This window comes from Mytilus galloprovincialis, chromosome 4, assembly GCF_965363235.1.
Source record: "Mytilus galloprovincialis chromosome 4, xbMytGall1.hap1.1, whole genome shotgun sequence".
Lineage (NCBI taxonomy): Eukaryota > Metazoa > Mollusca > Bivalvia > Mytilida > Mytilidae > Mytilus > Mytilus galloprovincialis.
Window position 1 is genome coordinate 18,466,796 of NC_134841.1, and position 17,119 is coordinate 18,483,914.

At 31.4% G+C, this 17,119-nt stretch overlaps 1 protein-coding gene across 1 annotated transcript in view; it reads right to left on the reverse strand.

Moving 5' to 3' along the window:
• The window catches only part of LOC143070915 (uncharacterized), an 80,958-nt gene that overhangs the window by 39,505 nt on the left and 24,334 nt on the right, over positions 1-17,119 (reverse strand). Inside the window, exons 6-12 of the mRNA XM_076245012.1 lie at positions 15,462-15,683; positions 12,449-14,062; positions 11,936-12,045; positions 10,967-11,188; positions 8,245-8,448; positions 6,990-7,044; positions 36-124 (exon numbers count right to left, since the gene is read on the reverse strand). Of these exons, the coding sequence (XP_076101127.1) occupies positions 36-124; positions 6,990-7,044; positions 8,245-8,448; positions 10,967-11,188; positions 11,936-12,045; positions 12,449-14,062; positions 15,462-15,683 (2,516 nt within the window). The remainder of the gene's footprint in view (positions 1-35; positions 125-6,989; positions 7,045-8,244; positions 8,449-10,966; positions 11,189-11,935; positions 12,046-12,448; positions 14,063-15,461; positions 15,684-17,119) is intronic.

The window sequence follows — 17,119 nt, forward strand, 5'->3', positions numbered from 1 at the left end:
TTTTTTTAAATTTAGATCTATGTTCTTCCTTGTACCTTTTGAGTTCCAAGATCTCCTTTCACCACTTTAACAGATATGTTGTGCTTTTTGAAATATTTTGGACCACTTGGTGAACTTGCTGCAACTAAAACAAACATTAGCGTATAAGTTGATTGTCCATTATAAAACATGAACTCTGTTGAAACGTCAAATACATAGCAAATTATGATTTCTTCAAAAACTAGCAAACTTATTACACAAATAAACTGTTGACACAGAGTATGTCTCGCCTGTCTGTGTAAAATAAAAATAAAAAATAAAAAAGGCAATCTAATGGATACTATTGCTAATTAGTTCAAAGTAGCTTGAACATCAACTAGTGGATAAGGTCTTGAAATGGTTTACAAAATGAGATGCACAGACAGTAATGTAACTTTATAGAAAATATCATTGCCTATTGTTAATACTTGCTATAAAATTAACTTTATCAGAAAACTTAACATTTATAAAAATTGGTTACTAATTTAAAATAACTGTACGATGACCTAGGGTGCATGGTGTTGAAATAATGTGCAAATTAAACTGATATTACTGACAGCAATGCAAATTTATAGAAAATATCATTGACTTATCACAAGTAATTCCTATCAAACTAACTTAAACCGATAACTTAACATTGATAATTGATATTTAATTTAAAGTCATTGGAATATGACCATATGGAAGCAAGGTCTCAAAATAGTTGTCAAACTGTTAATGTATTGATAGAAATACAACTTTAATTATCACTAATAGTTCCTTTCAAACTGAATTAAACAAACTTAACATTTCTTGACACTTGAAAAGCAGCAACTTCGTTGTAGGTGAGACAAAAACCCTATAACACCATGTTTAACATTATAAGACAACTAACCAATATTTCTTGATTTTCAAAAATTAGTATTGTAACAGTTGTTCTTCTGGACTGAGCACATTTAACTTAAGATATTGCATAACAAGACACCTGATTATTTGATGACCTTGTAAATGATTAAAAAATGGTAATTTTTGAAATCTCAAGAAGAGATTTTATATGAATTTATAGGGTTAAATATACTTACCATGAAATTACATTTATATTATATAGAATATGTTTGCTTTCACAACATGTTCTCATCGCAATTAACTAGGTGATTAAAAATTACATCCATGAGATGTACTCACCTACGTCATAGTTCACCTGTGTAACATACACTAGCTTTAGTTTTGATTTGTCGTTTAATTGATTAATTTCAATTAAGTGAACAAAAAACTGAATTTATTCCAGGGGTGGTGGTGGATTGTCGACAGGTAAGTATATTTAACCCTATAAATTCATATAAAATCTCTTCTTGAGATTTCAAAAATTACCATTTTATATGAATTTGGTTAAATATACTTACCATGAAATTACATTTATATTATATATAATATTTACTGATTAACAAGCAGTATTTCATTTGGTGGAGGATAAATTCTCTCACACATATATAATTTCAACATATAAAAAATTATGTCAATTCTTTTAAAAAGTAACTCCATTAAATTTTGTAAATACAGATATTAGTTAAAAACCGAAATTACTGGATTTATTGTACAATGAAGCTATGCTGCATAACTATATGTATCAATGGCAAACTTTGCAGATTGTATAAATTCAAGTATGCAAAATTAATAGACTTGATGTAGAGTTGTCTCATTGGCACTCATATGTATATATACCCCATCTTTCTATATCTGATGAATAAATAATCTGCAGGTCAGTATAGAAATAATTATATTAAAGCTCCTTCATTATGAGCTAAATGTGTTGTAATATTTATGCAACAGTAAATAAGCATTTATTTCTGAAAAGGTTGTTCTTGTTGCTTGTACAAATCGACAAGAACTAATCCAACCTTAATTTCATTTACTTTCAACTTTGAAACTTAAGTTTATTTGGAAACATTATTACCTTTCTTTAACTTTCCATTGTTTTCTCTATATTAATGTAATAACAGATAATATATGATTGCTGTCGTCTTTTGATAACCTGATCAATATCACATCTTTCGAAATAAATTCTTTTCTACTTAATTAAAGAATTATAATCAATTAAAAAAAACTTTGTAAATAAGTGTCCTTCATACAAACAAAGTTTAATAAAGACTCAAACCAAAGTTGTTTCATGATTATGCTAAATCTGGATTAATCTTTAAACTTTTTTAAAGTTATAGTCTTCCTGAGAATTTGCTTCTCTGCTAGATATACTACTCCTTTTAATATTTTATAGATTTAGAATAAAATATTTTTATCAAGAGAAGTCTTGTACTATTATAGAATGACAATTTTATAAACTGACTAAATTTTAAAATCTGATAAAATTTCTATGAGTGGTAGAACCTTTGAATACAATGCCTACCAGTTCAACCATGAACAATATATTTGTTTCGTATTGGACTACTCAAGTGTAAAAATACAGAAAATGGACAAATCAGTGGAAAAGTTTAAGTATACATGTTTTCCAATGATATACTGCTTCCACAGAGCATTTGGATGTTGAGCTGAATTAAAGCCATGATTGTTGTCCTTATAATCCAAAAAGAATGCTAACAGATGATTTTCTCCAGCTATGAAAAATCTGTCTAAAAAAAAAAATGTTTTGATATTTCTAATTAACATTTCACAATGTTTAACTGTCTAGAATTAAAACAATTATAAATTATATCTTGCCATGTACAGTTCCAAATTTAAAGAAACAAAAATTTGACATAATGAACAACTCTTGTACTGTTGCTCTTGACAATTGTTTTTATTTGTTTCAGAAATTATTTCGCTATCAGAAATACTAACATGCAACTTGTCAAATATAGTTCTATAATTGTATTTAAAGAAAAACACTTGTTTGGCAATATGGAAAACACTTGTACTAACTTGCAGACTTCAGTGTTCTTAGTTATTTCAGAAATGGTTTCACCATCAAAAATGTTCATTTTATTTCTGTCTTGGTTCACCTCATCTGAATCCTATACATTCTGATATGATTCAATATATATCAACCAAAAAGCTTTTGGTAGTATTTTGTGACTTCAACCCAGTCATTTGGTTAACTAAAAGTCACTCAAAAGAATTTTGCATTTGTCCACAGATTTGACAAAAACAAAATTAATGTGATTTAAATAATCACATCTTTCAAAACAGTATTGAATCAAAATTCAAAGTAATTGTTTAAAATAAACACATTTCAATTTTGTGTAGCATATTCTTGCATAAGATACTAACTCTATGCTATATATTTATATTATTCTGCAAAGTTCTGCAGAAAACGGACTAAGAAATATTGTTTGATAATTGGCTGGTGATATGAAAATTGAATAGTGAATACCATCAATTCCGAGATTAAAATCACATGCATCCAGAAACCTTCCTGCATGTAGATAAGACACAACTTGACTTTGACCAGACTAGATTTATATTTTTTTTAATTTTTTTTTTTAACTTATATATATAATGCTTATAATAAGCAAAAATAAAAATAAACAGTGACATTTTAAATTTAGGTATTAAAAAAATGTCTCGCATTTGATTTGATATAATCATGGAATTATCATATTATATTTTACTTCCATGTACTATAAGACTATTGAATGTTATTTGCTAACTATTAATCAGTCTTTTAAATAAAATGCTTTTCCTGCATTCTGCTGTTAGATTAACTGCTTCTACACTGGTGCTAAAATTTGAGAACCAATAGACAACTTTCGAGTTCGATGCATTTCCGTTAAAAACTCTGGTTTTAGTGAACGCCATTTGTGCGTTTAGGGGCGTCGTCACTTCCATTCCAATGTTGAGCGAGTGGTTGGAAAACTATAATTCTATATTGTACGAATTATTCGGCAAATTGAATTCTCAAAATTGACAATCAGCATTGCTGTCATTAGGGAATTGTCATTAAGTACCTACAGAACAACCATTATTTCTAGTTTATCCTGCACAATGACGATCACTAAGACGCTTGATGAACGTAAATATTGCAGGGATACAGGCGACCCCCTCTATCTGGTAAATGACGTCATAAAGGCGCGTATAATTGACGAGTTTTTTCCGGTGACGAATGAACTCGAAAGTGGTCTATTGAAATGTATATATATTATATGTATATATTGGTACATCATGTGTTACTCCCAAAATACCTCTTCTTTTTTCTGCATCTCGTAAAGACTGGCTAAATAAAAGGTTTATATAAAGAGATGTATAATAGATAGTTCATTTTTTCAAATCTTGTGAACTACTTCAATTTCCTAGACCATGTCTAGCATTTTAAATAAATACTGCATCCACAATGCTTTAAATTTTATTTATTTATTTTTTTTTTTTACCAATATTTTACTAATTTTTACAAAATCTAAATTAATGATAATCTTGTTTCTATAAATCAGCATATTTGAGTCCTCTATAGTTCAGAATTCTGAATCAATATGTAACTCTAGGAAAAACAATGAGTAGCCGTCGCATAAACTGTTGGGTTCTACCAATCTCACATTAAGAATAAAACAGACCAAATGAATGAATCCCTTATAGCAGAACCTTGCCCATCTGTTGGCATTGCTTAGAAAACTTAAGATGTAAATTAAGGCATAATTTTCTATCTTTTAAAGAGCATCCAAACTCCTTTCACTTTCATGATTGGAAGATATATGTATAATTTGACAGTGATTCCCATATAGTGAGGGTAAAATAGTCCCTTAAGTCTTATGTTATCACCTCTTTTTTGTGTACTCAATACAAAACAGAATTAGTACATATTATATTAAATGCATTGGCAATGTACACTCTGAATTATGTAATCAAAATATAAGCCATTACCTTGAATGAGTCTTTGTGAAATGCATCATGGCATCCCCTAAACTCTTTATTTAATAGACAATCTAATGTTTACATAAAAACATATAAAAATCTTTGTTTCCTTACTGCCGACAAAAACAAACAATTGGTTAAAGCAGTTCATACTTATAATATTCATGTTCTTCTTGCCATAAGTAAACTAACCATGAAAATTAAATATTAGTAAAAAGAGTTGTCACAAGCTATCAACTGTATTTAGAACAGTGTTCCATTCTTACTGACTCCACGTCTGTTAGAGAATTGGAGAATTATTTAAAAGAAGTATGTATTGGTATGCTTAAACTGCAATCACATTTGTATTGTACTAGATAACAATGTATTATTTTAGTGTGTTTAATATCTGTCTTGACTATTTCCAGACACATTTTCAATATATTATCAATATGAGCAAATATGTAAATTGACTGAACTGTTGGTTCATCACAAAAAACAATGTGTAACCAAATATTAGCTATGCTTGTGTTGTTTTAAAATATAATAAAAGTAGACATAATGTTCCCTGGATGGAAGGATGTCTACAAAAGTCAGATAGACCTGGACTAAAATTCACTAGTCTGATTGTAATTTATTTTATTTGCAACAATCATCTACGTGCAATGCTCCATAAATATCAATGTGCAATCAATAAATAGTTATGATTATATTTTATGCAAGATATCAAATCTGTATTTTAGTAGAAAGAATGCAACTTACAGATCCCAAATCATGCATGTTGTTCTAGTTCCTATGTTTCCTGTATGAAACATGTCAACATTAATCAAATAGACTTGGGCAAAATCCCTATTCTATTTTAATTCTATAGTGATCCATTGAGCACGTTTTATTTTCCATAAATATGGTTTATGTTCCCTGAATGGAAGGTTAACCAAATAAACATCATCAGTTGTGGGCAAAATCCCTATTCTGATTGTGATGTATTTATCAACTGTTAAACATGTTAAAACAGTATCACTGTTGGTCTACGCTCCCTGTATGGAACGTTATCCAAATAAAACAATCAGAAATGGGCAGATTCCCTTTTCTGATTGAAATTTATTGAACCAGAGGTTCTAGTCACAATAGTGGTATACGCTCCCATTCGGACGTTATCCACATTAAAATAATCAGATCTGGTCAAAATACCTATTCTGATTTAATAGTGATGTGTTTACAGTCTCGTGCACAGACTGCACATTGTAAACAATCGACTGAACCAACTGAGGTTCTAGTGACAATAGTGGTATACGCTCCCATACGGACGTTTTCCACATTAAAATAATCAGATCTGGTCAAAATACCTATTCTGATTTTAATATAGTGATGTGTTTACACAGTCTCGTGTACAGACTGCAAATTGTAAACAATCGACTTTATCCAAACTTTCCACTCGACCCGTTTCGTAGCATTGCTCTAATGCAGTGAAAAATCCGGCCAGCGTGAAAAAATAAATAAATAAATAAACATCTGTTTATATATATATCTTTTTTAAAAACGTAGCACTCACGTAACATGTCCGATTTTGACAGCTAAATTCTGCCTTTCCTCAGACCCAATTTAAAGTTTGAAAATGGCGGCTAAACAAAGGTCATTTTCTAGGTCGTCGTATTTCCAGACTCGTAAGCTGTAAAATTGACGAAAACGTACATATCAGAAAACTTGACAGAATCGCTGTATTCTGATTCACATTAAATTAATCGTATACCGATATTTCGAAAACATATAATGTCTTTTATAAAACATAAGGATTTTCAACAGTAAACTGTTAAAAATCCTTGTCGACGAGAAACATGCGTTCTCTTAAACGCAAAAATTAAAACTAAAGCTAGTGTATGTTACACAGGTGAACTATGACGTAGGTGAGTACATCTCATGGATGTAATTTTTAATCACCTTGTTAATTGCGATGAGAACATGTTGTGAAAGCAAACATATTCTATATAATGTAAATGTAATTTCATGGTAAGTATATTTAACCAAATTCATATAAAATCTTTGGTCATTGTTACCTATAAAAGCCTCTGAAATCTTTTTTACAAGTTGTAAAACTACAACATATTTAACAAGACAGTGGTAATTCTGTCAGAATGAACACTGTGAACCTTTATAAGAACTATATGGCTGTAACTTACCTGGTTGTGGTTGAAAGCCTGGATTCACCTGTCTTAGTTCCTCTTGTTCAAAAGCCTGAAAAGGACAAATAGATAAGAAAATAGACTCCTCATAGAAACCAGAATTGAAATTTTGTATTGGAGCCAGACACACTTTTCGTCTTCAAAGAACTCATCAATGATGAATGAATCAAAAAAAGTTTAAAGGCCAAATAAGGAAACGAAGTTGAAGGGCATTGAGGACCAAAAATTCCTAATACAGCTAAGGTAATCTATTCCTAAGGTAGAAATGATAGAAACTTTGTTTTACATCTTCCTAGCATTGCAGAAAGTCTTTGGAACATTCTGTCATGGCACATATTCTGACTAAATGTGCCTGTCCAAAGTCAGGAGCCTGTAATTCAGTGGTTGTCTTTTGTTTATATGTTACATATTTGTTTTTCTTTCATTTTTTTAATATAAATAAGGCTGTTAGTTTTCTCGTTTTAATTGTTTTATATTGTCATTTCAGGGCCTTTTATAGCTGACTATGCAGTATGGGCTTTGCTCATTGTTGAAGGTAGTACAGTGACCTATAGTTGTTAATTTCTGTGTCCTTTTATAACTGTGATTTTCAATAATTTATCAAAGTCCATAGCCTGTAATTTTAGCAAAAATTAGTGGTGCGGAACAAAACTTAAACTTGATCTGTAACTCATCTTGGTTAACTCACATGCCAAAAATCATCCCAATATATGAAAGCGTTTATAAAAAAGTCTGTATAATGGTTTGTTGCGTAATGACAAATGACGGAATTACGGACAAGGGTAAAACTTTATGGCACTGACAACTTCGGTGCGGGGCCATTTCGTTGTCAGTGCCATAAAAACAATCTTAGTCTTATTTAGAGTAGGTTTAAACTTGTGAAGACAAGATATCAACATTACAGATATTAAAGAGTTCTTTTGTGACAATTAAAACTTGAGGTTTTATTAAAAAGATGATATTCTGGAGTTGATTTCACAAAAAAACTTAAAGACTAATAAAGTATACTGAATTGTCCATGACTTACAATCAATCTTAGTCTTAAGTTTTTCATGTGAAAAAAGACTCCTGATTCTTTTTGCTCATTAGTCTGTGCACACGCTATGATTAATTTTAAATTTTGATTAGCATATTGCATTAAACAGAAAAAGTATAAAACATGGGATGTCAAGACACTATTAATATCAGTAAAGGAAAAATCTGATTTATTTGACAATTAATGTTTATTTTACAAGTAAAGCAAATAATTTACCCTGATAGTTTCATCATCATAACACAGGAATTTCACTTCCTTCAAAGATGTTTTGCTCTGATCAAATTGACTGACACATTTATACATAGTCTCTGCTACAAGATGTCTTGGATACCTTAGCTGCCCTGTTCCCAATGCTGGGAACACAATGGATTTGTATTTAGAAGCCTGCAACAAGCATGTGCTTACACATTTGGCAATAATCTGAAGATAAGAAAAAAATATATTAAGACAACTTTCAAATTGGAGCATTTTCTCGTACATTTCCTATGTAATACAATCTTTTTTTTTTATATCACAGTATAAAAACTAGGAACTAATTGATCAATGAAGTCGTCTACAACGGGGTCAACTGGTGTAATTCATTCAATAAAAATAAACTTGAGATTGGTCTATCTAAAATTATGCTTTTCACTGAAAACAACAATTATATAGGCTGGGGAAAAGTGTTTGATTGACACATGGTCATCCATAGGTTAATCTAAAAGAACTTTAGTGACCCAGGAACAGTCAGAAATTAAAAGTTAAGGTCAGGGTCTGTATGATGTTTCTGCATAAAAATTTTGTCAATTTAAGTGCTACAGTACAAAAGTAATGCAACAAACACAAACTAGTTGGTTTTAAGAGCTTTTCTTAAGGTTTATGACCCCTTCTGTAGCCATTTTTGTACGAACTTTTCAAACTTCAATTGTATCAAACTACAGATGAAATGAATAATAGAAATAGGCCATTTTGTACATATACCAAGGGGAAACTTGATGCAAAGTATTATTATTTACTGTTTCATTGCATTTAATAGAAAAAAAGTACTTTGTGGCAAATAAACCATGATTTTTATAGAAAATCCACAGCCTTTAATACAGAGATTTTTGTTATAAAATTTGAAACATAGATTACTCACTTGCTTTTTTATGATGTGCTAGTGTTTATTATTTACCAAACGTTCTAACCAACATGTAAATTCAAAAATACCTCGTGATGACTCACTTAAGTCGAGCGCACCCTAAAAGGTGTACTTGATTTGGTCCATATTTTAATTTGTTTTAACCAAAAACTACATTAATAAACTTGTTTTAAGGAAATCAATGCTAGCACTGCATGCAATAATCATATATCTATCAGTCATCAATTTGCCAAATATGAGGGAACAAGGATACAGGCTGTGGATTTTCTATAAAATTCCTATATGTTAAGCATTGAATCAACACAAGGGTACATAATCCTTAAGCTTATGTTTATTTTTGTTTGTACATATATGCCAACTCCAAGTAAAAATTACTAACTTTGACAATATTTCACTGTCAAAGAGGTTAAATTCAAGGTCAGAGTGACCAGACTTTGATATATGACATAACCCCATCCCATGTACAGTACACAATTTATTTTACCATCATAGTGGTCAACAGTCAAGGAAGGAGGGACACAACACAACCCATGATGCAACTGCAAACTGAGTTTATTTATATTATTTTTTACCCTACAAAACTTATGAGCCAGACAAAACTTGGACTAGGTTTTACATTTATAAAAGTTAATTGGTTTTTGACACACCCAAAGCCCATGATGCATACCTGTCAACTGACCCGTATTCTGCGGGTGTGACCCGAGATTTTCACAATTCTGAGGGATCACCCGGAACACCTGCCGGGTCATTGAAATAACCCAGGAATTCCAAAAATGACCCGATTTCACCAGTATTTCTTAGCCTTGAGATTGATTTCTTAAGTAATATTCCTTTGAAATACCGGCAAATTCGTAATTCTTCCATGAACAGGAAGTTCATCTAGCTATGTAAACTGTCAAATTAAGTGACCAATTAAGTGCATGGCTTCACTTGACAGCTTTGGTGTCAAACACACTGTCAATTAACACCAATTACCTTAGCTTTAGGTCGTAAATAAATTGCACCATTGATTTACAAACTGAACTAGAGTTACTTCCCCTTATTTGTCACCATTCAAAATTATTCCTTATTTTTACGTTTTATGGGTGAAAAAGATTAAATCATAAAAATATAAAATTCAAATACATATTGAAAAATAACTTTTCATTATTTTTATACCTTTATACAATTTTTTTAAAGTTGAAAATTATTTTTTACATTTATACTTCCTTTAACTGTATTACTATATTTTATCATAGTCTATTTCCTTGATAATTATAGAAAATTATGGTTAAAGGCTACACAGTCAATAGTCTCAAAACATTTAAGAATTACAGTAAATTCTAGGGTTTGATGGTTGTAGTATTTTTTCTCAAAAAGTAAAGCACATAAGACTGAGTTACACAAATTTATAAAAATCTCTAAAAGTGCAATGAAATAATATTTAATAAGATTTAAAATGACTTAACAAAGTGAACATGCATTGATGTTTTGGTATCTTTGATATACATTATAAGAAAATGTACCATAAATACTGAAATTCAGCTCGAAAAAGTTTGTACGCGTTATGACCTGAGATTTGATTCTTCAATGCAGGTCATGACCTGTATTTTCATCGTCACAGGTTGACAGGTATGATGATGCAACTACATACCAAGTTTGTTTAACTTCAGTTTTATAGTACAAAAGTTCTGCACTATACTCAAACAGATCAAATGGCCAGACAGACACAGAAAAACTATAAGCTGGTCTTTACATTCCAATAACTAGGAATAGCTTCTATGTACTAAGCAGTATAGTCATCATTAAAACCACAAACAAATGATCAGTTTAATATACCTTCTCTCCACCAGATGACCATCCAGGAAGGGCAGCTAAATACACTTCTTTACAAGTCATTTTGTAGCCACTAATTGCAGCTATTTCTCCATGTCCTATGCCATCGCTATATTTTGTTTTAATTTCACCCAGAATTTCAGGTCCAGCCGCGTTTGTAATGCTCCTCCCAGCAGGACCAGATAAGTCTAACTGTCCATTTGTGGAGCAAATGACAACATCAGCCTACAAGGAAATTATTAATGTGTAATGAGCAAGTGTGAGCAATGCTGTGTGTGTAAAGCTCAAAAGATTTGACTCATATGTATGATGTTATGTGTTTATGCAGTCCACAGTTATTCTTAAATTAAAACTCATTTTTCTTCCTGAATATTTTGAGTTCTCCCTATTATTTTCAATGTGTTCATGTCTTTAAAATTTAATCATAACATAATTACAATGATCAGATTTGTGAATTTATTGAGAATTTATAAGTTAGAAAACAAAAAAACAAACAAAAATTTTAGTAATTTTTCTTTTAAAAAGGGGAATGACTCTAGAACAGTAAAAGTGACACCACCAAAATTCAAACTTGACCTGTTGTTTGTGGAAATAAGCATTGTGCATAAGTTCATATCATTTGGTTGAGGCAAACTTAAGTTAGAGAACAGAAACGAAACAATTTTCCATTTGTAAAGGAGCATAACTCTAGACAGGTAAAAGTAATGTCACCCAAATTCTAACTTGACCTGTGTTTTGTGGTCATAAGCATTGTGTATAAGTTTCATAACATTTGGTTGAAGCAAACTAAAGAAAGAAAACAGAAACCAATTTCAGGACAATAGATGTACAGACCAAAAAGGGGGGGGGGGAAAAACCTCCACTAAGGCAGGTGCATAAAAAATGCATAGTTGTCTAATGTGTTATTAATTTATTGGTGCTTAATACAGACAAGCACTTTGAACACAAGATGTGTAAGTATAGAATACATACCTTTTGTTTTCCAAGGTCCTCTTTCTTTACAAGAATAACTTTTGTTCCATTCTTACATACAACAGGACCGGCATTTGGTGGTTTCATATCACCTTTCCCAAATTTGTTGCCTAATAAAATAAAATTATGAATCGACAAATTTTAAGACATTGTCAGTGATAGAATTTTTAAGTCTACAAAAGATAAGCATAAATAATCATAAATTCTTGGAAAGCTTTTTAAAAGGTTTGCTCTGACGCCTTCCTGCGTCAATGTAGGATAAAAATAAAAGTCAAAATAAAAAAATACAATAAGCAGCCCATGCAGACGGCATGATTATCTGACCAACAAAAGATATCATTGGTTCTTTTTTTAACAACAACTTTTTCTTTTTCTTTTCATTGAGCTGCCAAGCCATATTATAAGAAAATATTTATTATTATTGATTTGGTTACATAACATATTCTAAAAATTTTCTTTTTTATTGAAAATAAATTTCTTAATATGTCATACGCCTATATAATTTAAGATTACCTTTTTTTTTGTTGTAATGTTTAGAAGCCTGCTCCCATGCATATTCATCGTCTGTTTTTTTATTTCCAGTATTTCTTCGGAAGCCCTGTTTATTTACAGAATTTGGATCAACAGTTATAACAGTTTTAGTGTCTTCTTCAACTGGACTAACTAAGGCATCAATCTTAGCTTGATCACTAACAAGGGAGTCTACCCCAGGTTCTGATATCACATGATTTTCTATCTTTATTTTCCCCAAATGGTTCTGTATCTCATGGTTAGCTCTATCTACTGCTTTAGGAGTTCCACTTATTTTGACTGATTGTCTACCAAAACATATTTCAAGTTTTTGATCACTGTATTTAACTACCAATTCTTTTACCCAATCTTTACAATGATTCTTAAAGAATTTGAATTTCTCTTCTTCTCCGATATTTATTTCCTCCTCTTTTACCGAGTTTTCTGTAATAAATGTGTCCAACTCCTTCATAATCCCATCAAATACATCATTTGTAGCTGTGACGATAATTCGATCATTTGAAGAATCATCTATGTTAGCAGTATCTCTATGAAAATGACTTATACTTATTTTTTTCTCAGCCCATTCATCCAACAGAAGCACATCTTTGCTGGCCTCATCTAATTTAATCTCATCCTCTAAGATAGTATCTGTAAAGACCTTTTCAATGTGTGGACGGTTATCCTGAGACGTACAAACAGTCACACGGTCATCATCAATATCCCAAACTATGGAAATATTGTCATCGCTAAAACTTTCATGAACCATGTCAGAAACAGGTTTCCTTTTCAGGAGCTGACAAATGTGATTTGAAAGACTATCTATTCTCCAGGAATGGTAGTTATTTTTAATTTCAAATATCTTAACTTTTGCTTTTGAAATATCTTCTTCCACACCAGTAAATGTTATTGTTCCAGTCTCTGTATTTGGTTCACAACAGAAATCTGGAGCGATATTTTTTACCTCTCCAAACTTGTCTTCTTCGGTCATTAAGGCTATTTCTATTGGTTTAAGTTTCATTGAACCTGTTTTAATCTTCTTCTTTCTATTCAAATCTTCCTCTATTTCTACTTTCTTGGCAGAAATCTGTTCAACATAATTCTCGACAATTTTAGACCTGCCAACAAATACAAACTTCATACTGCCTGTTTCATCAGGGGAGATAACTTTTAACTCTTCAGATTTGTGTTGATCTTTGGTCTTGTTGATGTGCTCCAGAAGTGAATCTTTCGTGTCACTGGTGATCTGAAGCTCTCTCTTTCTCACGCTGTTGTTGACAAAGTCTTCCCAGGCTTTTTGTACATTGTTTTTCCAATCTTTTACTTTCTGTCTTGCCATTTTATCTTTAGGGTCTATTGTACATTCAATATGTAGCTCATCTTTGAAGGTCAGACAGGCATGGTGTTGTTCCAAATGCTCGTTACATACAGATGTGATGTCAATGATAAACGATCTTATATGACTGTCTGAGACTGAAGGTTTGAATGGACCAGGAATGGCAACTCTGTGTAGACTTTGTTCCCAGTATGTTCCATGATCACAGAAGTGCATAACAGATATAACTACTTTAGAACCACTTATCTTTATGTTGGTGTCTTTCAGTATTTCTGTTACTCCTAAAAATTTCAATTGGTAAACTATAAAAACTTTAAACAATCATAAACACATCCACAGCTCTGAATTTGGATTGTGATTAAATATTTGACACAGCATAGGTGTCTGACACAGTGAATATGGTATAAAAACTTTCAATTTACCTATAATAGTCCAATATCCAAAATCTATATATATATGGCTTGATTCAGCATATCAAAGAACCCCAAGAATGTAATTTTTGATGAAATGAAAGAAAGTTTAATTTTGAACCGTTTTGACCCCAATGTGGACAACAGGGCCCAAAAATCTAAAATCTAAATACATGGTTAGTTCAGCATATCAAAGGACCCCAAAATATCATTTTTTGTTAAAAATCAAACTTAATTCAATTTTGGACCCTTTGAACCTTAATTTAGACCAATTTGAAAACTAAATCTAAATACACATGTACAGTAAGACTGGGCATATCAAATAACCCCAATAATTCATTTTTTGTTCAAATCAAACAAGTTTAATTTTGAACCGTTTAGACCTCAATGTGGACCAATTTGAAAACAGGATTTAAAATTATATATCTAAATACACAATTAGAGTGGACATATCAAAGAACCCCAAGTTAAAAGAGGTGTTCCTAGTGATTCTTTTATACCCTGTATAAGTAGCTCTCTTGATAAGGTGTTCTCTGGTATTCTTTTATACCCTGTATTTGTAGCTCTCTTGTTTAGGTGTTTTGTGGTTATCTTTTATACCCTGTAAATTATGACCATCGCTATTGGATTGAAAAAGACAATCAAGTTTAACCAAAAAGCATATCAATGAGTTTGCTGCTGACAACATGATTATTTAAGGCCCTGTTGACGACACTTGGTATAGATGGACCAAGCCCCATGGACATTCCATCAACTAACCAGAACCAGATGAGTTCCTATAAGGGTATGAAGCGTTGCGCCATCTCATAGCAGGTGGTTACAATAAAAGAGGGTTAGATTGATGGTGGAAAGAGAAATAGCTGTAGATGTATTACATTTAATGTCTTGGGAGAAATGAGAAATTAGACCAGTGGTCAATTTCGAAAGGGAGTTTTGAAATTGAAGAAAACCATTGGTTTGTTGAGACTGCTCCCATATACAGTGAGTAGTTGAAGGTCATTAAAGGAAGGTGGGTGGGTATTTTGTAACTTTATGACAACTAATGTATGACTTTCCCTGTCAGCAGCAAAACTCAAAATGACCAACTACCTAGCATCCTGAAGATTTGAGAATGGTATGTATCACTCCTTTGCCTTATACCCAAATAAGGAGTGATCATGAAGTCAGAGCAAATGTCAGTACCAAAAATGTGCTACAAACATGCAGACTATGATGTATCATCAATAAACAATGCTTATATTTACATAATATAAGCTTCTTAGTGTTATACCTGATCGTTCTTTCATCTTTGCTGTAATTGGTCCCTCCTCTGTAGTGTGTACTTTAACAACTTCTTGTTTCTTTTTCTTTGTGAGATAATCTTTTAAGTCAGTCTCTGTCAATTTATCTTCTGAACTAGCAATTATATACCTTGGAGGATCTATTTCTTCAAATTTTAATGAGGAATCACTTAGGGTTTTTTTTGTACATGCACTTTTAAGTTTTGCAACATCTAAAATATTAAAACATTTGTTAAATGCATATACATATATTTAACTAAACATACATGATTTATAATTACTGATATAATCTGGGGCCTTCATTTCCTTTAAGGAGAACCAACACTTTATAGTCAGGGTTCAGTTGAGGTTTAGAGTTCGCATTTGTCAATACCACTAGTGTTAGGGTTAGATATGGAAAAGGGTCAGTTTCAAAGTTAGTATTCATTTATTAATGAAATCCTTTAAACATGATCATCCAAATCGTGCAACTTCATGCCAAAAATTTATGACACAAAGAAAAAAATTTTGGTCAAAAGTCCATTTTCAAATTACACAAATTCAACCAATTCATTTATACAAGAGTGCACAAGCTGAAATGTCTCGCCTTCTTTACTAATTATTGATATTTAAAAGTTGATAGTCCTAAACAGAAAGCTTTATTACAACTGTCACGTAAACTTAACATTAGCCAAGAAAACTAAACATAGAACAATGAACCTTGAAAATGAGGTCAAGGTCAATTGAACCATGCGAGGTAGACATGTACAGCTAACAATTCATCTATACAACAAATATAGTTGACCTATTGCATATAGTAAGAAATGAGGTCAAGGTCAGATGACACCTGACAACTAATCATGTACACCTTATAATCATTCTGTACACCAAATATTGCAAACAGTATAAGAATAAATTGCTTCACTGATCGCAGCCTGATACAACCGCACAAACTCAGAACAGTTGGGGCAAATTTAAACACAATATTCAAGCTTGATACTGTCTGAATTTGGATTGTGATCAAATTTTGACATAGTATAGGCTTCTGACACAAAAAATGTGGTCAAAGATCTTACAAATCTATTGCGCAAAACTGTGCAATTAAAGGTTTCTTCTTTCTTCTTAAAACTTTTAAAAAATTTGAAAACTTAATTTTTTTGAAAAAAACATGAACCCCTTAAAAAAATTGGAAAAAAATCAGCCCATCCCCAAACTTTTTGAATCCCTCTTTGGAGCAATAACAACCAAAACTCAATGCAAGAATTTGTAGTATGGACCCTTGTAGTACAATTTCAAACAGATCCATGCACTTAAACAAAAGTGATTGTCAGGAAACTATAAAAATGCTTATTTTTTTACCACTTATTCCTGCATGTTTAGGGCAATTACCCCCAAACTCAATCCAAGACTTCCCTTTGTGACATGAAACCTTGTGGTACAATGTCAGAGAGATCTATACACTAAGACACAATTAATTGTCCAGAAACTACAAAAGTGCTTGTTTTTGGCCCTTAATTCCTAAACTATTGGCATCATAACCCCTTAATGTACTGTAAATTCAGAAATTATTGCGTGCATTTATTATTGCGATTTTGTCATTTTACACTTGAATGCGATTTTAATTTTTACGATTTTGAGAAAATTCATGCTTAATTCAGTTACAATATTA